This window comes from Miniopterus schreibersii (assembly GCF_964146895.1).
Source record: "Miniopterus schreibersii genome assembly, chromosome: 6".
NCBI lineage: Eukaryota > Metazoa > Chordata > Mammalia > Chiroptera > Miniopteridae > Miniopterus > Miniopterus schreibersii.
In genome coordinates this window covers 76,595,874-76,622,875 of record NC_138107.1, presented here as the reverse complement: position 1 = coordinate 76,622,875, position 27,002 = coordinate 76,595,874, and the positions used below count along the sequence as shown (strand labels likewise).

The 27,002-nt window shown below is 37.5% G+C and overlaps 1 protein-coding gene across 4 annotated transcripts in view; it reads left to right on the top strand.

Moving 5' to 3' along the window:
• The window catches only part of NMBR (neuromedin B receptor), a 40,835-nt gene extending 16,831 nt beyond the window's left edge, over positions 1 to 24,004 (top strand). For 3 of the 4 annotated variants that reach the window (XM_081139896.1, XM_081139894.1, XM_081139895.1), the window contains 2 exons: positions 18,730 to 19,078; positions 21,487 to 24,004. In XM_081139896.1, the coding sequence (XP_080996022.1) occupies positions 18,752 to 19,078; positions 21,487 to 21,888 (729 nt within the window). In that variant the 5' untranslated portion in view covers positions 18,730 to 18,751 and the 3' untranslated portion in view covers positions 21,889 to 24,004. Of the gene's footprint in view, positions 1 to 10,501; positions 11,349 to 18,729; positions 19,079 to 21,486 lie in introns of those variants that run through there. The other variant, XM_081139893.1, reaches the window with a different exon arrangement.
• Positions 24,005 to 27,002: the final 2,998 nt, after the last annotated feature.

Below are 27,002 nucleotides of genomic sequence, written 5' to 3'. Positions count from 1 at the left end.
GTTCCAGACCATCAAATGTAGGAAATCTCTTTCCAGTGAAGTGAAATATTTCAGCTTTTCCAAATGCTTAGCTCAGTTGAATCTAAAGTAGCAGCCTAGCTTCGATTAAAAATTTAGTAGTAGCATTTTAAAAATGTTTGGAAAAAAATTAAATAAACTGAAAATGCCATTTCATTATGGGTTAAATTGTATAAAGTGGTTTACATTTTAAAATTTTTAATTGTTTACAAATATTTTTCACATGCATTATTTTATATAATTGTTATTATAAATCAGTGATACAGGTAAGGCAGGTATGGCTTAATTTTTATTTTCATCAAGCTAAAGCCTCTTTTTATTAAATTATCACATATAAATGAAATTTAGGGCTAATTCTTTCCTGGCATTCATTGCCCTAGTTACTGAACCTATTCTAAAATAGTTTGGGTGAAAAGAAAATGCTGGAGATATAATCATTCTATTGTCATCCTTTTGTTACTTCAATTTGGTTCCTTTTGTGTTTATAGCAAGTTGACTTCTGAGACATGAAATGTGACCAGCACTCGGTAGGTGGCGATAATGAGACATAAAATACTGAATTGTCACCTATTGTCAAACATTTATTATTATAGTTTAGTAATAAGAATGTTAGGGATAAAGACAGGCTAATCATACTCTTGTTCATTTGAGGCATGCTGATGTCACATCAAATTATTTTAGAGATTCATTCAATTCAAACTTTATACTGGATTTGAAGATAATGTTTAGTCTTTCTTATTTACTTCATATTTGAAAAAGATATATATAAAGCACCTTCTTCCACTGAAAACTCGGCCTAGTTGTTTGCCTACATGAACTGTCTTCCAGTCATATGCTGCAAGAGGGGAAACTAACTAATCACACTGTGGTGATCCCATTAAACACAAATATAAAATTCAAATGAGATTCTTAGGAGCTACTAACTCACAAGAAATTATAATCCTGTTTATCTTTGAGAGATATCTAGCAGATTATTTAGGCCAAAGATTTCAAGTTGTAAAATTTCTTTTGAATTTTGACTCCATTATTCATTCAGAGTGAAAATCAGATGTATTGTGGCAATTAAATGGACCTTTCTGAATAAGAAAATACTATTAAACTAGAAAGGATTGAAATATTTGCTTACTTTGTCAATCTAGCAACATAAATAACATGCTTTTGTATTAGGTATTGCCTTGGTGGCTTCTGAGTAAGTTCTTTGAGAGATATCCCAGTAAGAGAGAAAGAGCTCTATTTTATTTATTTGTTTATTTTTATTTTAATAGATTTAATGTTTAATGTTGAAAGTGTTACAGATGTCCCCCCTTTTCTTTTTCTTTTTCTTTTTTTTTAAGTGTAGGCAACTTTTTGTAGATGTGCAATAGTCTGGAAGGAGAAGGAGTGAGACTATCTTTGAGGGAGAAGAGATTGCAGGTTGTTAGAGGGCTGTTTTAAAGTTATAAATTACTCTTAAGTAGTTTTAGAACAGTGATATTTATCTTTAAAATGTCACCCATATTCATAAAATGGAATGTTATTTGGCCATAGAAAGAATGAAGTACTGACACATGCTATAGCATGGATGAATCTTGAAAACATTATACTGAGTGCAAGAAGCCAGTCACAAAAAACCTCAGATGTCCCCCCTTTTCCCCCAATTGGCCCCCTCCACCCACTCCTGCCCCCACCCCAACCCTTCCCCATACTGCATTTTAAATGGGGATTCAGTGGAATTTTCTGTGAACATACTAATGCATGTTCTCTGAAGTGACATTTCTACATGGATTAAATTATCATTGACATTTCTGGTATCCTAAGTTTTTCCATGTTTAATTTCCTTCTAATAAAACCCAATGTCATTCCAATTCTATATTCTAATTTGCATAATTTATTTCAAATTTTGTGAATCCCAATTGAAACCAATGGATAGATAAAACTATTTTAAAGAAGTTTCCTTTTAAATGACTATAGTTACGAGACTGCTACATATATGAAGGTCTAGTTAATTTTTTTACAAGTAACATTAACAATTGGAAAGCTCATAGAAATTGCATCATTATGTAACCAAAGCAACTTTTTCTTATTAAGAAAAGTATTTAATTTTTTTGGTTTTTATTAACATACCAAAAATTATGACTGTTGTATTTATTGCCCCTTCCTAACAGAAATAACCTCTTCCCAGGTACCAGATTTTGTTGTGTACATGAGTAAACCAAAGCCATGCATCAGTAGGCTTAGGGTCCAAGTATTTGTGGGCATAGCCACAGATCTTCTATCATTTTGTAGGACTGAGCTGAAATAATCTCCCTTTGGGAGGAGTCTCCTAAAAGAGCCAATCAAGTTCTCAGTAGGATTATCTGAGAAAAATTTACTGTCATTCCTGTTCCCACATGGTCAACAATTGGGTTGACTTATTTGTATTTATTCATGAAACCAAGCTGACAAGGGGAATCATGTGAACTGCATCCCTTATTTACAAACTTCCATAAGGTAATGGGTTCATACATTCTCTATAAGTGGAGTAAGCAGTGAATGTGATAAGCTCCTCCTACTCCTTCTTTTCTCTTATACAATCCACATACCATACCATTAACCCATTTAAAGTATACAATTGTATTGGTTGTAATATATGCACAGTGTGTAACCATTACCACAATCAATTTTAAAATATTTTACTAGCCCCCAAAACAAAGCCCATACCCATTAGCATTTTTCCCCTTTTCTTCCTGTTTCCCCCCGACTCCCCAGTCAAGCAACCACTAAAATTCTTTCTCTGTAGGTTTGCACATTCTAAACATTTTGTATACATTTATGCATTACCTTTCACCTATATGGAATCCTACAATATATGGTTTCTGCGATTGTCTTCTTAGCAAAATATTTCCAAGGTTCCTCCATAGTGTGGCATGTATCAGTACTTGATTTATTTTTAATTTCTAATTATGTTCCATTGTGTCGATATATCACACTTTAGTTACAATTGAGTTGTTTCTAGTTTTTGATTATTCTGAATAAAACTACAATCATTTGTATACACATTTGTGTAATATAAGTTTCCAGTTCTCTTGGGCATATACTTAGGAGTAGATTTGTTGGGCAATATGGAACTTCTTTATGCAGTCTTTTGAGGAATAGCCAGATTGTTTCCTACAATGGCTACACCATTTTTATTTTTACCAGCCAGGGATTCAAGGATGTGAATTCCTCCACATCGTTGCCAACACTTATTTTGTCTGTCTTTTTTATTACAGCTATCCTACTGGGTATGAAGTGGCTTTGATTTGCGTTTTCCTAATGGAAATGTTGGGCATCTTTTCATGCGCTGATTGGCCATTTATATCTTCTGTGGATATCTCTTTGGATTTACATATCTTTGGATCTATTCAGATTTTTTGTACATTTCTAAATTGAGCTATTTTTTTTTTTTTATTATTGAGTTGTAAGAGTTCTGTATATACTTTGGATAAAAGTACCTTTTCAGATGCATGATTTATAAATTCCATTCTGTAGATTGCCTTGATAGGATCCTGGAGAGCACAAAAGTGATGCTCCTCTTTCACACCTGATTTTAGTAATTTGAGTCTCCTTTCTTTTTCTGTTAGTGTAGCTAAAATTTATCTACTTACTGATCTCTTCAAATAACAAACTTTTGATTTTATTAATTTTTGCTGTTCTGTTTTTTTATTTCATTAATTGCTGCTCTAATCTTTATTATTTCCTTCCATCTGTTTGGTTGATTAATTTTAGGCTTTTCTTCTTTTTTTATTGCTCTAAGATAAAAGGCTAGGATATTGAATTGAGGTTTTTCTTCTTGTTAAATATAAGTGTTTAGAGCTATAAATTTCTCTCTAAGCACTGCATCCCTGTAAGTTTGGTATGCTGCAACTTATTTTCATTTCAAAATACTTTCTAATTTCTCTTGCAATTTCTTCTTTGACACATTGGTTATCAAGGAGTATGTTTAATTTCCATATATTTGTGAATCCCCCCAATTTCTCTGCTATTGCTTTTGAATTTTATTCCATTGTGGTCAGAAACATACTTTGTATGTGATTTCGATGAATTTATATTTATTAAATGTTGTTATATGATCTAGCCTAGAGAACGTTTCAATTATACTTGAGAAGAATATTTATTTTGCAGTTGTTGAGTAAATTGTTCTATAGATGTCTATTATGCCTAATTAGTTGATAGTGTTATGTCTTCTAGTTCCCTGTTGCCCTTTTGTGTAGTGTTCTATCCATTAATGAGAGTGAGGTGTTAAAGACTCCAACTGTTATTGTTGAATTGTCTATTTCTCCATTAAGTTCTGTCAATTATTTGCTTCATGTATTTTGGTACTTGGTTGTTACATGCATATGTGTCTATAATTGTTAAACAGTCTTGATGGATTGACCCTTTTATCATTATAAAATGTCTTTTATTATCTCTAATAAACTTTTGTTTTAAAACTTTTGTTTTTGAATTGAATTGTTTAATCCATTCACATTGTATATTATTACTGATATAGTAGTAGAGTTTTGTGTGACTTTATTGTATGTCTCAAATCTTTTTTGTTCTTATGTTTCTCATTTATTACTTTCTTTTGTATTAAGTAAATGTTTTCCAGTTTAACATTTTAATTTTTTTATAATTTTTGTTTTTTTAGTATCAGAGTAATGCCAGCCTCATAGAATGAGTTGGGAAATATCCCCTCTTCTTCCATTTTATAGAAGAGTTTGTTTAAAATCAAATCATTTCATCAAATTTTCTTGCTCTGATTTATTTTCTTGTAGCATTTGTTTTGTTTTTTTCTTTGCTTACTTCTATAATCTTTGTTTTAAATTGGCATTACTTCTTTCATAAATATTTGGCAGAATGCATCAGTGATGTCATCTAGGCCTAGAATTTTCTTTGTGGGAAAGTTTTCAAATTTTTAATAGCCTGTTTACTGAGATTATTCAGGTTATTAATTTCTTTTTATGTTGGCTTGGGTAATTTGTTTCTTTCCAAAGGAATTTGTTCATTTCTTCTCAATTGTTGAATTCTTGTCATAGAATTATTCATTATATTGTATATATTTTAAAAATATCTATAGAATATATTGACTTCATATCTTTCATTACTGGTATTTCTCATTTGTGTTTCTCTATTCTGATGTCTGGCTAGAGGCATATCAATTTTATTGATCTCAAGCTTTTGCTTTAATTGATTTTTCTACTGTTCTTATGTTTTCTATTTCATTGAATTGGCTTTTATCTTATATCCTTTCTTCTGCTTACTTTGGGTTTATTGTTTTTGTTCTAGATTTTTAAGATATAAGCTAAAGTCATTGATTCTGCTCTATTATAGGCATTTAGCACCATAAATTTCCCTCTAATCACTCCTTATCCTTTACATAGATTGTGCTTTTGTTTTCATTACGTTCCAATTTACCTTTTAATTTATTCTTTGAATAAGTCATTTAGAAATGTTTTATTTATTTTACATCGATTTGAGGATTTTCCAAGTAACCTTTTATAATTGAGTTCTAATTTAATTCCTTTGCTGTTATTTAACATACTTTTAAGTTTTGAATTCTTGTATATTTATTGAGACTTTTTCTTATGGCCCAGAATGTTTTATCATTGAAATTCTCTGTAGGCAGTAGAAAAGAATGCACATACTTCTGATGTTTAGAGACATAGTTTATAAATGCTAATTAGTTCAAGTGGGCTGATAGTATTGCTATCAACCTACATAGCTTAATTATCCCAGTTAGTCTGTCCCAGTCAGCATTCAAGTACTATGATACCACTTCACATATAGATAAGAACCTTATAAGAGTATACTTGCATTTCCCTTCTCCCTTACTTTGTTTTATTAATATCATGTTTTATTTCTATGTATGTTATAATTTACACAATATATATTACTCTTACTCAATTATCTTTTAAAGGGGTTTAAATCATAAGAAATTAGTTTATATATTTACCATTTGCATGCTTTTTTTCATATTTGCAGATAAAGATGGAATCATTTTACTTATATCTGAAGAACTTCTTTTGGCCTTTTAGTATGAGTGTGCTGGTGATAACTTTTTGAGCTTTTGTATGTGTGAAAAGTTATGTATCTAAACTTTATTTTGTAAAGTTAGCTGTTTGTTTTTTTGTATAAAATTTTAAGTGACATTTTCTTTTCTTTTTGTATTTTTAACATACTTCTCCACTGTCTTTTGGCTTGCATTGCTTCCAGTTAAGTGTCTCTTGTCATTGTTTTATTTGTGTCTCTAAGTGTGTTTGCTTGTTTATTATTTTATTTATATTACTGGCTGATATTAATATTTTTTCTTTGTCATTGTGATTTGATTATGATGTTCCTTGGTACAATTTTTTCATCCATAGGTGTGTTTTTTTAAAATATATTTTTATTGATTTCAGAGAGAGGAAAGGAGAGGGAGAGAGAGAGATAGAAACTTCAATGATGAGAGAGTCATTGATCAGCTGCCTCCTGCATGCCCCCGACTGGGGATCGAGCCCGCAACCCGGGCATGTGCCCCCACCAGAAATCGAACCCCCATCACCTGGATCCTAGGTTGACGCTCAACCACTGAGCCACGCCCATCCAGTCTCAGCCATAGGTGTGTATTTTTTTTTTAAAAAAAGCTCAAGTAAGACTTCTTTTGACAGTAAAATATAAAGCAGATAATCCTATCAAGTAGTTTTTATAAACATAGATATCTAGATAAAATGAAGCACCTTATTAGATAAATATAATTTTTATCATATTTATTTTTAATTTTTTGAGCAATTTTAAAAGAAGTTTTAGGTTCACCCAAAAAAAAAAAAAAAAAAGCAAAAAGTACATAGATTCCTATATACCCTCTTTCTTCACACATGTATAACCTCCCCCATTATAAATATCCTGCAGAGTGGAACATTTGTTCTAATTAATGGACCTACGTTGACACTGTATCATCACCCAAAGTCCATAATTTGCATTAGAGTTTACCCTTGGTGTTATACATTCTATGGATTTTGACAAATGTGTAATGACTTGTATCCACCATTGTGATTCCCGACAGAGTAGTTCCACTGCCCTGAAAGTCTTCTGGGAGCTTCCTCTTCTCTGCATCCTTCCAAGGGTAACCCCTGCAACTGTTGCTCCCTTTACTCTCTCCAGAGTTGTGCTTCTTCCACAATGTCATACAGTTGGCATCATATAGTAGGTAACCTTTTAAGATTGGCTTCTTTCACTTAGTAATATGCGTTTATGTTCCCTACATGTCTTTTCATGGTTTGTTTGCTCATGCAAGGTGTTGTCCTTCAAAAATGTATACACACTTTGAATAATTATTAATTCCAATGGGTTAAATTTGAAAAGAAAGACACATCAATTGAGCTATCAGCTGTAAAGTGTGTATACATTTTTGGGGGATACCCTATATTTTAAATCTGAGTAATATTCCATTGTCTGTATATATCACAGTGTATACATTTGCCCACTAAAGGACATCTTGGTTACTTTCACATTTTGACAATTATGAATTAAGCTACTATAAATACCCATGTGCAGTGCAGGATTATGTGTGAAGTAAGTTTTTAAATTTTGAAATACATACCTATTTGAATACATACCAAGGAGCACAATTATTGGATTATGTGGTAAGAGTACGTTAAGTTTTGTAAGAAAGTTCCAAACTGTCTCCCAAAGTGGGTGTACCATTTGGTATTCACACCAGCAATAAATGTGAGTCTCTGTTGTTTCACATCCTTAACAGCATTTGGTGTCATCACTGTTTTGGATTTGGGTCATTCTAATAGGTGTGTAGTAGTGTCTCATGGTTCTTTTTTAAAAAAAAAATTTTGAATTTATTGGGGTGACATTGATTAATAAAGTTATATAGGTTTCAGGTATACTATTCTATAATACATCATCCGTATATTGTATTGTGTGTTGACCACCCCAAGTCAAGTCTCCTTCCATCACCACTTATCCACCCTTTACCCTCCGCTACCTCCCCCCTCCCCTTTCTCCTTTGACAATCACTCTTCTGCTGTCTGTGTTCATGAGCCTTTGTTGTTTTTCTTTGCTGAATCCCATCCCCCTTCTCATTCAGCCCTCAGTCCCCTCCCCCCTGACAGCTGTCAATCTGTTCTCTGTATCCATGAGTCTGTCTCCACTTGAAATAAACCCATCCTTTATAGACAATTAATATTTGACAAAAGAGGCAAAAACATACAATTTGGTTAAAGATAGTCTATTCAATAAATGGTGTGGAAAAATTGGACAGATACATGCAGAAAAATGAAACTAGACCACCTCCTTACACCATACACAAGAATAAACTCAAAATGGATTAAATACTTAAATGTTAGACTTGAAATTATAAAAATCCTAGAAGAAAACATAAGCAGTAAAATATTGGACATTTATCGTAGCAATATTTTTTTCTGATATGTCTTCTTGGGCAAGGGAAACAAAAGGAAAAAATAAACAAAGGGGACTGCATCATTGTTGTTTTAATTTGCAATTCCCTAATGGCATATGACATTGAGCAGCTTTTCATGTGCTTATTTGCAATCTTTACATGTTCCTTGGTAAGGTGTCGGTACAGATAGATCTTTTGCGTATCTTTAAATTGCTTTACTTGTTTTCATACTGTTGAGTTTTCACTGTTCTGAATAAAATATTCTCCCAGTCTGTGATGTATCTTCTTATTCTCTTGACAATATCTTTTGCAAAGCAGAAGTATTTAATTTTGATAGCTCATTAAGTCAAGCTTATCAATCCTTTCTTTCACGGATTGTGCCCTTGGTATTGTGCAGTCACGCAGCACCTAACAAATGGGCTACATTCTGGGAAGTGCGTTGTTAGGTGGTTTTGTTGTGTGAACATCACAGAGTGCACTTACACAAATCTAGGTGGTATAGCATCCATTTTCAGAATAGGGAGGCTTTCATATCTCCCGAACATTTGTTCTGTCAAGTAATTTTCCTCCACAATCAGCTTATCTAGAGTTTCTAAAAACTCTTCAGTTGTCTTCACATCAGCACTCACAGACTCACTACTCACTTTCACATTATATAATAAATAATGATTCTTGAGTTGCTGAAACTACCCAGAGCTAGCAGTAAGTTCAGCATTGTAGTCAGGTCCAGGCTTTTCTTTTACCATCGCCCCCCCCCCACCCCCCTAAACAAACAAACACCTTTTTGCTTTGGTCGTGATTGCCACGGGGCTGTGAGGGATGTGTTTCTGTGTCTGGTCTTCAACCCAGGTCCTTATTAACGTTTTCTCCAAGTTTGATTTAGGACCTTTCTGAACTTTGTTAGTCTCGTTGCCTTCAGTGAAGCAGATCCTTTAACAGCTTCCATCCCTTTGTTCTTGGTCTTCAAGTTAATACGGTGGAATGGGACATGCCTGACTGCTGAGCAATAACCATCACTAATTTTCCAACTTCCTAGTCCTTAATCACTTTTAATTTCATTTCCAGGTCAATCACTTGATGTGACTTCTTACTGAAAACATTAGCAATAGATTGTGCATGCTTAGAGACCATGATAAACTAAACAACAGGAGACTAAACTGAACACAAGAGAAAATGATACAGTTTATACTAGGCTCTGATGGTGTCAATTAGGAAGTTATTTTGTTCTTAAGGACATCCTATTTAAAATAGCATCATATATATGTATATATATGTGTATATATATACATATATATATACACACACACACACATATATATATGGGGGAGAGTGAGAGTATTCTTAGGGCTGGCATTACTAAGTCATAGGCATACATATGTTTAGCCTTAAAAGATATTGTCAAGCAAGTCTCCAAAAGTTGAAATTTGCTTTGAAAAATTGTCAATTTCTGCTAAAGTTGGACATAATCATTGTAGCCTAGCAAATCCACACCTGGGATGTAAATGTGCACCGGAATACGGCGACAAGAACATTTATAAAAACAGCTTTAAATTATCTAAAACTATAAATCCAAATGTCAATTACCTTAAATGGGGTAAATAAACAGTGGTAAATTTATAATGGAAAACTATACAGCAGTGAAAAATTATACATAAAAAGCATGGGTGGATCTCATGAATGCAGTGTTGAGTGAAAGAAGCTGCGCACAAGATTACATACTTTATAACGCCATTTAAGTTACGCTCAGGAGCGACCAACTAACCTTGGATGATAAAAGGCATAGCCAACGCTGGTTACCTTAGGGAGAGTGGTTAGCCTGTGGGTTCTGAACGGTGGTTAGTTCGAGCTCTGTGCTTAAGGATTGTGCATTTTATAGGCTTCAATACAATAGAAGTTTAAAAATAATATGCCAGCTGTAGGAAGTGAGAAACGTGGGTCAAGGAAGAGAAGTGGGGAGGGAATTCCATTCATTCCCTTCATCCTGTGTCGCTGGTTTTCCTTCCTAAATTCAGTGTCACAGCGACAGGCGCCTGCCAGCCTCCAACTCCTCAGAGGCTCACAAACTTCTGGCGTGTGGCTCCTGCGCGGAGGCGGCTCTCAGGTCCCCTCCAACCCGCGCGACACGGCAAACTGCAAACACAATGCAAAGCCCCGGGCTGAGCCGAGTTCCGCCGCCTCGGGCTAGGTCGCGGGCTTCAGCCGCGGGTCGCTGGACAGCGACAGGGTGACTTCGTCCACTCTCCAAGGCCAGGGGCAGGTACTTTGATTAACCCGAGGGGTAGGTCTGGTTCACCAAGGAGCCTTTCTCATCTAGGAATGAGCGAGAACAGCCCCGTGGAGACTGCAGCAAAGACGCCAACTGCTTTGCATTTTTTTTTTTAATTCGGAGCCAGCGGGAGCCGGTGCGCCCCATCCAGAAGCGAGGCACGGAGCGCGTGGACCGACCCCTCCCCGGCCGCCCCCTCCGGACGCGCAGCGCCACGCGTTCCCCGCACGCCCTAAACTTGCCGCGGAGCCCGCTTCTCGGCACCTGGCGCGACAGCCCCGCGCGGCCCCGGGAGGGGACCATGCCCGCCGAGTCCCGGCGCAGCCTCCCCCCGGCCGCGGGCGGGAATCTCAGCCGCTCGCCGGCCGCCCCGCAGGCCGTCAGCGCCGAGCTGGCGATCCGCTGCGTGGTCCCGGCCCTCTACCTGCTGCTCATCAGCGTGGGCTTGCTGGGCAACGTCCTGCTGCTGAGGATCTTCGCCACCACCAGCGCCCTGCGGAGCGCCCCCAGCATCTTCATCTCCAACCTGGCCGCGGGGGACGTGCTGCTGCTGCTCACCTGCGTCCCCGTGGACGCCTCGCGCTACTTCTTTGACGAGTGGGTGTTCGGGGAGGTGGGCTGCAAACTGATCCCGGTCATCCAGCTCACCTCCGTGGGGGTGTCGGTGTTCACGCTCACCGCCCTCAGCGCCGACAGGTAAGTAAGGGCGCAGGTAGCGCTGGGCTGGCCGGCGGTGGGGAGCGCCCGAGCGCACCTGGGGAGCTGGGGGGGGGCAAGGCTGCGAGGAGAGGGAGCGAGGCATCTGGGGATGAGAGGGGAAGGTGAAGCCTACTGACACGTGAAGCTTGGAAAAACAGACGAGAATCATCACTTTGAAAACAATGAAAACTGCCTTAGTTTGAAAGTAGCTTTAAAATCGCACAGCCTAGCCTTCCTCTTCCCTGCCACCCACTTTGGGGATCTTTATTCCACTTCCTAGAAAAGCTATAGGAGACGTGGGCTACAGTGTAACTGTCTTGCATAAGCTTTCTCTGTGTGCTTAAAACCTTAGGTGTACAGTTTGCTTATTTAGAAGCTTTACAACCTGATAGGTAAGAATGTCTGTTTCAATATTTAGGGAAATGTTTGATTTCTGACTTTTTTCCAAGTAAGGAGAAACATCATTTACGCTTAACAACTAAATTCTGCTATTTATTTGAAGCAAAACCAGCCAGAATAGTAACTGTTCTGACAGATGACTTGACACATTTGTTTTTGTTTTAATGCCTCAAGTCAAGTGATGTATTGTTTGTTTTTTGACAAACAGGTAGGTACCAGATATTTGTATCTTGAAACAGTGTTGTAAAAACACACCTTGGATATCAAATCTGCTTTTCACATATGCTAAGGGGTGGGAAGTGCCCATTCCTCTACCTTGCAGATCAGTTAGTCCAACTGTACCATTTTCTAGGTAAGGATATTGAGGCTTGAGGAATGTAAGTTCCCTGGGAGGAGAATCCAGGCCTGCTGACCCTGGGCCCAGTGCCAGTGCTTCAGGCTCTCTATAAACGTGCCTTTGGGCATTTAAACAGCAGGGATGACTGGATGGGAGTGGGGGCAAAATTGGGCATGTCCAAATTTAGAGTGATGTTCAATAGGCATCCTTGCCTGGAGCTGTAGTCTAATTCCCCTGGGGATAAGGTGTTGACTCAGGCTATTTAGATAAACTATTTGTGATTGAAGTGGTGTCCACTCTCCCCCTCTTTAATTTACATATTAGACTATTAATGAAAACAAAATCCACCTAATGTCCTGGTATTTGCAATAATACCCTTACATCACGTTGGGATTAAGAGTTAGTCTTCATTAAAGGGAGAAAATATTCAGTGGAAATTTGAGAGCTGTTGTCTTTTCAAACCGAATATTTTTGACATAATTATAGTTATCACTATAATAGTTAAAATCACTATCATTATGCTTTCATTTCTAAAGGTAATATTAGTAACATGAGCCAGGCCTTGAATTTATTTCACACCACTTTTCTCTCTTGTCACGAAGACACCCAGGTAAATCGGCCCTGACAAAGGTCAGGGAAAGTGCCATTCCTCACGTATTTACTGACTTTTGGTTGGTTATGTGCATCAGGTACTTTGTAAATAAAGCATGGAGGCTTTCACAAAAATGATAAAGAAAGGTGGGCTGCCTCTTCTGCTTGGTCCAGAGGCTGCTCTTGCCTATCAGTGTGTATCTGGAAATATAAATTGAGCAGCTGAAATCACGGGTGATGAAATCACACAATACACTCTAATAGTCACGTAAGTGGCTCGGAAACGGTTTGTTGTATGTCGTGCACACTGCTGTCCTTCATCCAGGGCCCAGTAATCTAAGGGTTCACTTGCACTTGATCTCCTCGTACTTCATCTCACCAAGTGTTTTAATTTCTAGTGGATGTGGAAGCAAGAATAAGACTAACTGCACACAGCCCTGTGCTAAGATTTTTGGGAGCTCATTGTTCTCACACTGCTACGAAGCAGGCACTATCATCATTACCCCTTTAAAGGAAAGGAGGGCTGGAGACTAAGCAACATTTTCTGATCTCGCAGTGGAGCCAGCATTTGAACCCAGCTCCAGGCCTGCAGTCTTCACCATGAGCCACATTACTACTTTCCCAGGTGTAAGAAATTACTGATTTTTTTTCTATTTAATGGCAGACTAAAAAATTACATTTAAAAGGGCACCAAGAGTAAGAAAAAAATAATTGCAAAGGCTTATTCATTAGATTCAATAGAATGAAAAAATGTCATAAATGTAACTGCCAAATAAAAACACACACCTTGAATTCAAAATTAAGTAGTAGTTGTAGCAATAGGAACACTAAAGATAAGCTGTTGTTAGAGTTTTAAAACAAATAAATTCAATTGCTTGTTAAACCAAACTGAATATTCTTTCTTCATGAGATGAGCTAAATAGAGGTAGAGAGTTTAGAAAGAGATCACAGTAATGTAGAAAAGAATAATTAGATTTTGGAAAGCGTGTCCCAGTGTGAAGTGGAATGTTAATTACATATCATTGATGACAGCATCACCAAGTAGCAGAGGCTGAAATAAAAAATACGATATTTATGAAGCTACCTCGAGGCCCAAGTCACCTTGTTTGATATGGGTGGTACGGGTAACACTGGGTGGCGGTTGTGATTATTAACCTTTGACTTTCCAAATTCTTCTGAGGCATTTCAGTCGATCCACCCTCAGGAAAGATCACCTGTGCTCACTGGGGATGTGCCTCAGAGGCATTTCCTAACCAGAGTGGGAGGGGAGACAGCACGTAAACCGAAATGGTGGTAGTGGCCCTATCGGTTCACTTTTGACTTTTATGTTGATGAATTTTTTTGTTACTATATTAAAAAAATGTAATCTTTTGCTTGATCGCATTAAATAGCGGATTAAAAGTTTTTGCATAGCGTGTGTTGTATCATTTCTACCAGTTTTGCGTGCGCGCACACACACACACACACGCACACACATCCACCCCCCACTGTTGGGACTTGTGCCGTGATGCTGGGCAGGTGGAGCCCCATAAGCCACACTTTGCTTACGGTTGGCATTATAGACGTCTTCTTCTCTATCTATTACAGTAGCTGCATTCCAGACTTAGGATATTATTTCTTGGACCCTTGAAGACCTTTTGGCCTCTAAAATCCCATAATAAAAATGCAGGTAACTTTTAAGAATGAGTTCTCTTTTTTTCTTCACAGCAAAAATTCCCACAGATTCCTAGTGCTAAGCTATAAACTTTATCATTTTGTGTATTTACAGATGCAAAACTGGATATCAATGCCTTATTCTGTTTTTTTTATATAAGTGTTAACTAAAATGCATTTATAAATTCTATAAAACAGTAAAAGTGAAATTAATATTAATTTAATGTATCATGTATGTTGTTTTTCTGATGCTATAGAGCCAATGTTGGGTTGAATGCAAACATAATATTGCATTTAATCAGACTAAAGAGCTAGTGTATTAATAATTTCAGGCTTTTGTTTGCTAGTTAGGATGAACATATTTAATTCCATACCTGAGCTAGTGCTCTTAGATATGAACCTTGAATCATTAACATTACTTGCATGTTCGAGCAACGCAAACAGAGATTTTATTCACTATAATTATCTGTTAAAACTATTGAAACACATCAAATATGGGCCCTGGGTCTCACACAGTCTAGTCCTTGGGCAGGTTTTTCTCAGTCCTTGTGCAGTGGTGAAAGGCAGTGCCATTCTCTGTTTGCTGGCTTCTCACCAAAGCTCTGGACAGAAGCTCAGGTACTGACTTCCTTTCTTCTTTGGTCCGTAGCCTGAGCAGTAGCTGAGATGCGCTCTCTGAGTGAGCTTCTAAACTCTAGAGGGGTTCGGGCTGGCCATACAAACCCAAGAGAGTGGTTCACACTCACCCTACAGGTAACCCATGTTTCCAGAGTCATGACATTTATTTTCAACTCCTCCCAAAAGAATTTAAGGCATCTAAAAGATACAGATACAAATAACATATGTAGGGAATAAAAAAGAGGAAAACCAGGTATAGGGAAATAAAAGGTAAAAATAGAAAGTGACCCATACTTGCACACAGTGTGAGCCCTACAGTACTTTTGTCTGAGAGCTTTCTAGCTGCCAATTCAGAAGGACAATTTGTTTTGCATAACAAGTGCTCACTTGTTGTCTTTACATAACCATAGAAACAGGATGAATTGTAGTCTGCACTTAATTTATTAGTTAATTTGAATTTATATAGTTTTTTGTTAAATAAAGGTTTTTATATCTGACTCCAATAATCAGATATATTTTATTCATCAGTCGCCAATACTTCCAGCTTATTTCTTGTTCCCTTCTAATTCACACATTAAATTAGTGCTTTATAATCCTCACAATATTCACACTATTGCCATAATTTATATATTACTTTATAGATTTTGAAGGTTTCCACCTTGATCTGAAACCTTTGGGACGCACAATATAAATAGAGAATGCACCAGGCTGGGGCTTATGGCATCTGAGCGCTAGTTCTGCATCTGCTATGCCCAAATGTTCAAGTTGGAGAAAATGATAAAACAGCACAAAAGACATACCCACAAATCAGTATTTTCTTTATTTGCAAAATAAAAAATAATGTCTTCAACTGTAGAGCTGAGGGTCCTAAGATGGGATCCTATTACCTCTTCTCTGAGTATTGAGCAAACAGTGACCCAAAGAGAGCAGGGAACCCAGGTAATTGATGAGGCAACTAGGTGCTCAGTCCAGGGCCCCGTCTGCTGCCTGTGGCACTATCCCATGTCACCACAGCGCAGACAATTCTCCCATTTAGTCATTTATGCCGGTTCTACTTGCACACTTCTCAGTGGCACAAAAGGACCCTCTTAGATGTCCCTCTCCTCTTTTGCCTGCAGTGATGTATTTGACATCTGTTCCGGCTGAGCCATGAGGTCAGACAGTCAAGTTCAACATTTTCCTTGTTAGTTGTCACCTGAAGTACAACTCCTACCGGTGTGTTTCAAAACCCAAAATAACTTACCTTGGCCCCTTTCAACTGCAGATTGCCCAGAAAGATTCACTGATTTCCAAGGTCTTGTGTAGGTTTTAGATAACGTGGCATGTAACTGGTAGATTGCTTTCAGCTTTTCGGAGAACCTCACTCACATCCCAAATACACTGGCAACCTGGTATTTCCAAAGTTCATTTGCTTGTTTTCTGTACAAAAGGACACGTGTCTTCATTAAACATCCTTTTATTTGTTACCAGTGGTTGTTCTGTTTCCTTATACTCATTTGTTTCCATATGACCAAAGCTATTTTCATTTTCAGGCTCCAAAGTGGTGATCAAGCTTAATTTTGCTTGCTTCAAACTTAATGAGCTATCTTAACTTATTGTTTTAATTATCGATATAAAATATTAAGTGTTATTAGGTCCATACCCTACTCCTTGTAAACACTACTGATATATTGAGGTTCTTGGCAGCATCTTGTATTTCCAGTCACTCCTAGGTCTTCATGGGGAGCAGAAATAAACACAAAACCTTCATTTCTCCCTAGCACTTCCCTTCATTCCTTGAGTTTTAATTTTTTCATATACAGATTTTCATTAAGAATATTTTTTAACTTCCAATACAGACCTTCTTTTTTACATTTATCATTTATGAAAATTGTGGGGGGATTTTGAAAAACTACATTTTATTAATTGTGGTTTAATTCAAATTTTTAATTTTTGAAAAGGAACTACATCTTAAGAGAGAACCAAACATTTAACATCTCATTAGGAACCAGTTTAGATTATGAAAGCACAATCTAGAAATGATTATAGACAGTTACACAGATTCTATGAAAATGCAGCTTTTAGAGATGACTTAAAAGAACATGAAACATTATTTGCTGATACTGTTGAGACTTAGCTTCTCTACTGTCAACATGATCATTAAATTAAGAAAGCATAATTACAGATATAAGTTAAGTCTCTGCAGTGAAAAATACCATTGGCTTTAAAAAGACAGGAGATCAACTGTCTAAAACTGGATAGAGTAGATAAAGAATTTAATGCTTCAGTTGCATTCTCTGCAATGTGCTACAGTTTAAACCACAGAATCTGTAGTTATAACATGTGAGTGTATTTGGAGTTGTACGCTATTGGCTCTGTAATCATTCAAACATCATGTAATTCCTTAGTCTAGGTAAGCTTTTCTGTAAAATGGGCACACTAATCAGTTTTGCAGCACAGGATTATTTTCTCAAGCGAAATAATGTGAAAGCACTTTTAAACTGGACTGCTGTGTAACTACTACTATATCATCTATGTGTCAAGATGAAAAATGACTCACTAATTCAAATGAGTATTTATTCACATGTGCAGTTAATTATCAGAAAATAGGCATTGAAGTGGAGAGGAAAATGAGACTTTTATACAATTAATGATGATAATCTCTTGAGACCTATAGCCTCTCCTCAACCTCTTTATTCATAGACCGGCTAGTTCCAACCTGTTGTCTTCATCAACATAAGTTGTGATCATTCCCCTCCTTATGAAACGTTTGTGTAATTTAAGTCGTACATTGTAATGAGTTAGGAATAAAGTGATTTTTTTCCGGTCAAGAACAACTAGAATACTGACCCCTCTGTAACGAGAAAGGTATTTCTCATCCTTTCCAAAGTGACATCCACACACTACATTATTTTCAATAAGGTTATTCGTAGCTTTAGCCATTCTATTATATGGTGATGCATTGATATTTTTAAGTGACAAATTTAGTAAATTTGTTCAGAGTAAGTTTCGCTGCTCTGTGATATCCATACTCTTAACTCATGATACGGCGTGTTGTAGAGGCCAGGCCGCGGGCTCGCTGGGTTCCTGACGCTCTCCAGGGTGCTGCACCGGCCCCTGCGCCGCAGGAAGAGGGAAGGACGCTCGCTGCCCCACTCAGTCTTCTCAAAAGGCGGTTTCTAAACCTGGTTTATATTCAGAACTACTTGAAAACCTGATAAAATGCAGAATCTCTCTTTTTACATCCTAGAGACTCGTGCTCGTGAGTCTAGGACGGAATCTAATACTCTCTTTTTTCAGTTCTCTAGGTGGTTCTGACGGCTGGTCCAGCCTGGGCATCAGTAGACTGGGCTGTCTCCCTCTCTCACTTCCACGGTCACGACAACCTAACAGCCAACAGCTACCACCCCGCTCTACCAACTCTATTCTTAATGAAGCATCTCCTTTTTGCTCAGGCCATATTTCTTTGTTAGTTCAGTAAAGATTTATCGAGAACCTACTGTGGGGCAGGCATTGAGTTTTGCATTACAGGTAGAGCAGAGAGAAGACACAGGCTCTGGTTTCAAGATTTTTCTCTCTACTTTTAGAGTATTTGACGCAGAGGCCTAGACTTCTTTTTGAAATTCTTTCTCTCTCTCTTGCTTCCACAATACACTTCTCTCCTTCTGCTTGTCAGATAGTCCCTCCCTCCCTCCCTCCCTCCCTCCCTCCCTCCCTCCCTCCCTCCCTCCCTCCCTTCGTCCCTCCTCTTTCACGCCCCCCCTCCTTTCTTTCATAATTTGAGGCATATTGTCTTCCCAGGTACAGAGCCATCGTGAACCCCATGGACATCCAGGCGTCGGGGGCGGCGCTGTGGACCTGTGCGAAGGCCGTGGGCATCTGGGCGGCGTCGGTGCTGTTGGCTGTTCCAGAAGCCGTGTTTTCCGAAGTGGTGCAAATCGATAGCTTGGATAACAGTAGCTTCACGGCGTGCGTACCCTACCCTCAGACTGACGAGTTACACCCCAAGATTCACTCGGTGCTCATCTTCTTGGTGTATTTCCTCATACCCCTTGCTATTATTAGCGTTTATTATTATCATATTGCAAAGACCTTAATTAAAAGTGCACATAATCTTCCTGCAGAATACAATGAACATACCAAAAAGCAGGTAAGCTTGGTGCGTGTGCGTGTGCGTGTGCGTGTGCGTGTATTAGGGGTGCCCTGGTTAGCTGCAGTACTGCTATTTTGTGATCAGTTTTATGGGCTCTCAATTCCAGGAATGATTAGAACTGAGTCAGAGGGCACTGGGACATGCATTGGCCTGAACTAGAAGGGGCACCGGGGGTCTCTAATGTGTGGCTATGTCATAGCTCTGTAAAGTCCCCCGAAGTCCTACTTCTTTGCCCTCTGGGCCTACAACCATTAAAATTTAATGTTTTGGAACAAACTTTTTTACATGCAAATATTTATGCAAATAATCACATAATAAACCAGAAAATTTTCACAGTTTAAGTATAAACTTAATTATTGTCTCTTCTCCCATTAGCCCTCTAAGGATGACAGGAAGTCTGGGAGAAGAATCATCAGGGAGGGGCTGTAGGATGCTGCCGGGTCTGGGGATTAGGTTTGGTAGGAGGCCCAATGGGAGGCTCTGGGCACCAGGCAGCAAACGTGGGAGTGATCGAAGGTAGGCTGGTGCTGAAGTCCTACTTGGTCTAACTCAACTTTATAGATTTTCCTGTAAAGATGGTACACTAATTTAAAAGTTGCAACATGCAGCTTACGTACTTTCTTCCTTAAAGAAAATGCAGCACTAATTTAAGGAAAAAGTATGTTAATCCATGAAGAGATGGAAACACTGTACTTATGGGACAAAGTTTCAAGTTGCACATTTTTTGCACTCCTAGCAAGGAACTTCTTTCAAAGGGTACAGGGAGGCTATAGGTGACTGTTCCCTAATTTGAATGAAGACAAGTTTAACTGCTGATCATTAAGATTTGCTAGATTGTAGCTGGGGGCACCAGCTGGGGTTTTGGGCCCTTTAGCAACAGCAGAATCTCATAAAGGCTTCTTGCTTGGAAGGTAACTTCTGTTTACTGATGAGCATCAACTTCCGAGAACCATGTCTGCTTCAAAGTCTCAAAAAAAATCAACCAATCATTAAAGTAATTGTTAGATAAATTAATATATTTATTACCTAAATATCTGACATCATTGAAGGAAAAATGTCCAGGTTATGTGCTTTTTACTTTTTATATAATCCTTTAAGTCAGAGCCTTGAGATCTGATTTTTCTCTCCGTTTGGGTATTTGAGTTTTTGATCAGGTTTCTAAAGTTGGGTTCCTCTTACCCTCCCCACCATCATTTTTTTCTAATGGCCTTAGCTCTGCCTTGTTTTTATAAATTTCCCTATTGAGACTTAAACAAGCTCAGGCTGGGTAATTGTGCCTGACATTTGTTGAGAAGTACTCTCAATGCCAGCAGCATTTGAAGGCCCAGGTATAGACCGCCATGAAATCCTTGCGCCCATGCTCCCCTGCTTAGCCTTGCGGGCCGCCTGACTTCTGCCACAGGGAAACATCTGGGGCGCCCCGTCGTGCCTTCTAAACTGGGCTCCTTTTCACGTCCCCTTTCTTTGCTGTCACCACTCACCACTCCTCGCCAGTATTAGACCTCTTTGATTCCTAAACATTCCCAGTCTCCTCTGGCATATTCTAGTTGACTACCATTAGTTTTAGCTCAGAAAGTATATCGCTTACTAACAATATCTTTTGATAATTTTTTTTTTCACATTCATGTTGCCTTATTTAAATACTTAAATCAGGCAAATATCAGCTAAACTTGGACTCTAGATATTAGAAAATGATTTTTAGATTAAAAAAGATCAATGTCCAATATTTGAACTGTCTATCATATTCCTGAAGACCTGCCTATAAAATAATAGACCCAGTATGTAAATTTTATGAAAATAAGGAAAACTGTATTTTTATTTTTAAAGGTAAGCAACACAGTAATGCTTATAGGATTGACAATTATTTCAGGTGCTTTTGATTTATGTGAGTCTGGAATTTAAATCTTAAAACCTGGCTTTTTGTGTGCAATAAAGGTTAAAAAAAGTTATACCTTATTTTAATAGATGTATTTTTCCTATTAAAATACTCTAATTTTTAAAAAAATTAAGGTTGAATATATTCTGTGATTCATCAATTCAGTGGATTTAATACCACCAGAAAAGACTGGTAATTAAAGTGAGCACAATAACCTTAAGCTAAAGGAAAATATTTAAAAATAAGAGACTTTTTAAGATCACAGTTTTCACAAAGAGACATAGCCATTTCTTAATAATTTATCATCTAGTCTTGTATAAACTGTCACATATTATGAATGGAAATAGTGTAGTGACCATAATAGTCTTCATCAAATTGTTAAAATCATCAAGTTGTTGAGGCAAATAAATGGTTTTTACATTTTTGGAGGCATTTGCATGCTATCAGAAGCTCACCCATATTGTATTACGATGTTTCGGATGTGGCTGGCTCCCTTTTCATTTTAACCAACGGGCCTTGTGTTTTGCAGATGGAAACTCGGAAACGCCTGGCTAAAATTGTGCTGGTCTTTGTGGGCTGCTTTGCCTTCTGTTGGTTTCCAAATCACATCCTCTACCTGTATAGGTCTTTCAACTATAACAAGATTGATCCGTCTCTGGGCCACATGATTGTCACCTTAGTCGCCCGGATTCTGAGCTTTTGCAATTCTTGCGTCAACCCATTTGCTCTTTATTTACTCAGTGAAAGCTTCAGGAGGCACTTCAACAGCCAGCTGTGCTGTGGGAGGAAGTCCTATCCGGAGAGATCCACCAGCTACTTGGTCAGCTCTTCTGCAGTGCGTATGACGTCTCTGAAAAGCAATGCTAAGAACCTGGTGACCAATTCTGTTTTGCTAAATGGGCACAGCATGAAGCAGAAAATGGCACTGTAATTTTGGCCATTCAGCTTACTACCTGGAAATAACTTACTTTTTATTTCTATTGCGCAGGGAAAAACTAAGCAATTTTGTCTTTCTTAATATTTTTGAGTGATTTCATTAGACAGTTTCATGATGGACTTAGAAAAAGGCAAGACAAACATAGCTGGCATTTTTCTCTGAACAGAACCTTAAGTTACATAAATACATTAAAAGTGATTCAAAACCCAATTCTGCATGTATATAAATCAGCATTGCTTCAGGATTTAAGCTGTTGCTAGAGCCAATGCCAGTGTTATCTTAATTTTGTTTTAACTTGAGGCAGGAAATCAATTCCGGTATTGACTCAATGATTCAATGAGTGTGATATTCCAACTCTTAATATTTGAAATACAAGTAATATTTTCCTGGTGAACTTTATTCATACCTTGTGCATGTATATAGCTCCTTTGTTTGAATAAAATAATAGAAAATTCAAAGGTGGAGTTTAACCAAAAGCAAATATTTATTGTGATTCTTTGTGTGATAAACCGTAATTTCCAGTAATAACATATTGTAACTTCTAGGTTCAAGGGCATTTATATTATAAACAGTAAAATAGGTGTCATCTGAATATGGTGTATATTGTGAATGTAAAATAGGTATCATCTGTTCCAAATTGTAAAACTGTGAATCAGACATTGGCATGGCCTTTTTTGGATATGTTGCTAAATCCCTGGATGTTTGGATGATTCTCTATAGCTATAATCAGATTTGTGTGATTCTGGTGAGTTCGACCATCTACTCACCTTCTCTTGTAACAGCCACCTGACAAGGCAAGTTTACTCTGTGTGTGGTATCATAGTTTTTTCTGAATAAGCGTCATGGATTTTTTTTTGCCAAAATAAAAGATGGCCTTGATTAAATTCGAAGCTAGCCCTTCCTTCTTAAGTGTGATCAGTAAGTCTAAAATTTGGATTAATATACTTCATACTGTTTCTTTTTTCAAACTTGCTGAGTAGAAAGCAAACTCGGTTAGTATACTAAGCTCTTTCTTAAACATCCCTAACCTATGCTATTTAAGATACGAAAATCTGAATTGCATGTAGCAGTGGGTAGAAGAAACATCAGCAAGTGACCCGTGATAGTCGGTAATAATAATGACAATGAACATTAATCAAAGGTTTTCTGGGTTCTAGGCATAATCCCAAAGCTTCACATGTACCATCTAGCTTCATCCTAAATGAAACCCCTGAAGTGAGAAAGAGAAGCATCCGATTTTAGTAGTCTTTGAAGTTACACAACTGGGAATACCCCCACTTAAATTTAAGGGAATAGTCCGGCCTGTGTGGCTCAGTGGTTGAGCAGAGACCTATGAACCAGGAGCCACGGTTTGGTTCAGGTCAGGGCCCGGCCCGGGTTTCGGGCTCTGTCCCCGGGGGGGCGGAGTGCAGGAGGCAGCGATCAATGGCTCTCTCTTATCACTGATGTTTCTATCTCTCCCTCTCTCCTTTCCTCTCTCTGAAATCTATAAAAGAAACAAACACATGAAAAAAATTAGATAATGCGTGTTAAATACTCATTCGGTGCCTGGCACATTAGTAAGTTTCCAGTAAAGGTAGCTTTTATCACCATGTTTTAAAGTTATTTTTCCTCATGTAGCAACATAGCAGTAAAATGTATTAAACATTTACTATGTGCCAGATCCTGTATCATATCCTCTTGTCAGCTCACAAGGCAGGCATTATCCTGATTTCCATTCTGTCAATGAGGAAACTGTGGGTAATAAGCACACAACGTAAGGATGGAGGAGCCTGTTGTTGAACTCTTGTCTCTCTGACTTTAAATTTATATATTGTATCTATAATCAATACTTCCAGGAACCTGGAATTTACATAATTCGTTGGAAGGCAGAGATAAGCATGCCAACATTTTCCTCTCTGGAGCGTAGAGGTTACCCGATGATAAAGACAAAAGGAATGGTTCTCTGAGTTTACTTTTATTATTCCTAGGGTAAGAATAATAACCTGAATTTTGGGTCAGCCATGTGAACATTTTGATAACCATAATATCTGGCCCAAATGTGTTTTTCCATTTTGTGCATGGGCGGTGGGGGGAAGAATAATAAAAATTAATAAAACATTTTTATATCAATGCAAATATTTTATTTGACTATTTGTGTGTTAGAACATGTCTTAAATTTTTATGTGGTTCTATATAGCTATAAAATAGTTAATGGATTTTGAACAAGTATAATTTTTCCATTTACCACTATTTTATTACTGGCTTCATTGCACACTTAGGAAATATTTCTATTAAGCTTCTGACAAATGAAATGTTTCAACCATCAGGCTTCTCTTAAAATAGAACAAGCATGTGCATTTCAACTTCAAATAAATTAACATGTGTGCATATTTGCTTTACACTTTTTCAAAACAAGGGGGCAAACTGTGAGTAAATATGGTCAGTTTGGGTGCAGAAAAGCCATTTTTAAAAGTTATTACAGAATAAAAATAAGAGTTCTAAAGAAAGTCTGGTTTAACTGCATTTTTAATGATTATTGGAGGAAACGTTAAATATATACTGTGGTTACAGCATTTTATACCAATTATTTTCTAAATTATTTTACAAAGTTGTTCCAAGAGCTCAATTTTTTTCCATATATTGTGTTTGAAGTAATGTGCTGCAAAATTTAACCAAGACTTCATTTCTAGGAACTAATTCTCCTCTTGGGCAATAAACATAATAATTATTCTACATAATAGAAAAATAATATAATTTTAACCCACTTAGGGACTTAAAAAGTATTTTACAAAATGTTGAATGGTACTTAATGTAACTATTTGAAATGGGAAACCTGTAATCATTCGAGGTATTTTGGCAGTGTAAATAATCAAGTCTGAAAATCAAACACTTGACTGTTCATATTATTTGCCTAAGCTGCAAAAATTTAATCGAGAAACCTGAGCCTATGCTTAAACCTTCTAATTTTCTGATGACTGTGAGGAATGGATCTGTCTGCCCTGAGCATGTGGTATTCTGCTATGTTCTTCAAGGCAAACAGTGGCAGCCCTCGGCAGTGTGACCCATCTTTCACCATCTGCACATGTTCATTTAGGTGCCAGTCTAATAGCAAAAGAGTACATGAAGATGGTCCTATCAGAGCGCAGAGATGCGAGAAAAGGAAAGCCCACGGGTCACTTTAATGTGACCCTGCTGTCTCCGTTGGACTTGTATCGTCCTCAATTCCTGGTTTCCCATGGAGGAAGCGTTTGGTTAAACAACTACATGGTGTCTTGCAGATACTTAATGCGATTCAATGGGAAATTAGATTTAGTGTACGCTCCTAACTTACTGTGAAAATGCAAATCTATTCACGTAACAACTTACTAAGAGGAATGTTATTTCCGCTTATGGGTTTGATCTAAGAAATCTCTGGGCATCAGCAAGGACCATACAGAGTGTATGCAGGATTTCAGGTGCGCCTGACCTGCCTGCGCTAGTTTTGCATTTCAGCTTAAGCTCTAACAAGCTGTCTAGAGTATTTAAAAATTAGAACTGGTTTCTCCTCTCCAGGCAGTTTTCCAAGAAGCATATTAACGGAGTGTATCACTGTTGGGGAAAAATGTTCTGGCCTATCTCACTGCACAGGACAGCCGGATACATTTCCTTAGGAAAATTTATTATTAGTGAATGAAATAAAAAAATAGGAAATTAAGATAGATGTTTGGACACTTTTGATGTTTTTTAGTTCTTTATTTTAGATTGACCTCAGTTTTAGAATACCATATTGGCTTCCTTTGAATTAATAAAATCAGGGTGGAGAAGATACAAATTTGAAGACAAAATTCACAAAGTTCTGGAATCAAGTTCTACAGTCTCCTTAGAACACTATTTTGGTGTCAGAGAACTTTCTATTTAAATTATCTCATCATGATATGCTTTCCTTTACACTATCATTTCCTTAAATCATTCAAAATCTAAATATCACTATATGTATAATTTTAGGTTAAGATAATTATATAATTTTTAACTTAAAACTAAAATCCTGCTCAATACTTGTGAGGGTAAACTTTCCACATGCGACTGTAGACACAAGAGTCAGGAAGGGAAGTTGGTGTCAGACTGTGCACAGTTTGAGAGACACAGTTTACCACGAGGATTCTGTGTTGCAAGTTAAGGGCAATTGCTGACATTGAGCATGTTTTAATCAGAGCTGTTCCTTCAGATGACTAATCCGAAAGTAGCCTGGATAGTTTGCAGAGGGGAGAAATGGTTAGGACACAAGTGGGAGATCATTTCAGAGTGGTACTGATAAACACTGGGGAGCCTGGACTAGGATCTTGGAAGTGGGAATAGGAAGAAGATGGTGAGTGCCAAAAATAATTTCAAGATAAATGGACCCCACAGGGTATTCAATAGGCATATTGAGTCGTACTAGGTACTTATTCTTGACTTTAATAATTGCCTGTGTATAAGACTTCTGACGGGTACAATTAGCCTTATTATAGAGGGAACCTGTGAAGTAGAAAATTTCTTAATCTTGGAAGAGAGCAAGGGCACCCAGACTGAGACTCAACGTTCAGAGAAAGAAACTTGAAGTCCACACAATGCAGAAAAATCCACGAGCATGACCAAGTGCACAGAAATGTCTGTAGCCTTGCTGAGTAAACTAACCAGATGAAGTTAGAAATGGATCAGAGTTGGGGATTTGTGCCGGAACAGCACTGACTGTGGAGACAAAACCAAGGGCTAACTATAATATTTCAATCCTTCTCACAGGGGTATGACCTGGGGTAAGTGCTTTAAAGTCCTACTTGGGTCTTTTTGAGCCAGTTTTACCTGAGGCAAGGGTAGTGATGTTGTTCAAATAAAATCAGTAACATCTCACTACTACCATCGCACATTAGAATGTCCCATAGTTACCGCAATTAATCTATTATTGATGAGCACACTCTAGCTCACATTTGGACAGCCTACAAATAATCTTTCAATTGTTTCATGGAACCAATTTTACTTTGTGAGCCTGAAATTCCACAACTGCACTGGGTTGAATCATGGAGAAATATATATATTTTTAGGAAATGTAACATCAATAATAGAATAAGTAATTCATTTAGTCAAGTAATTATTTGTTGTGCCTAATATTG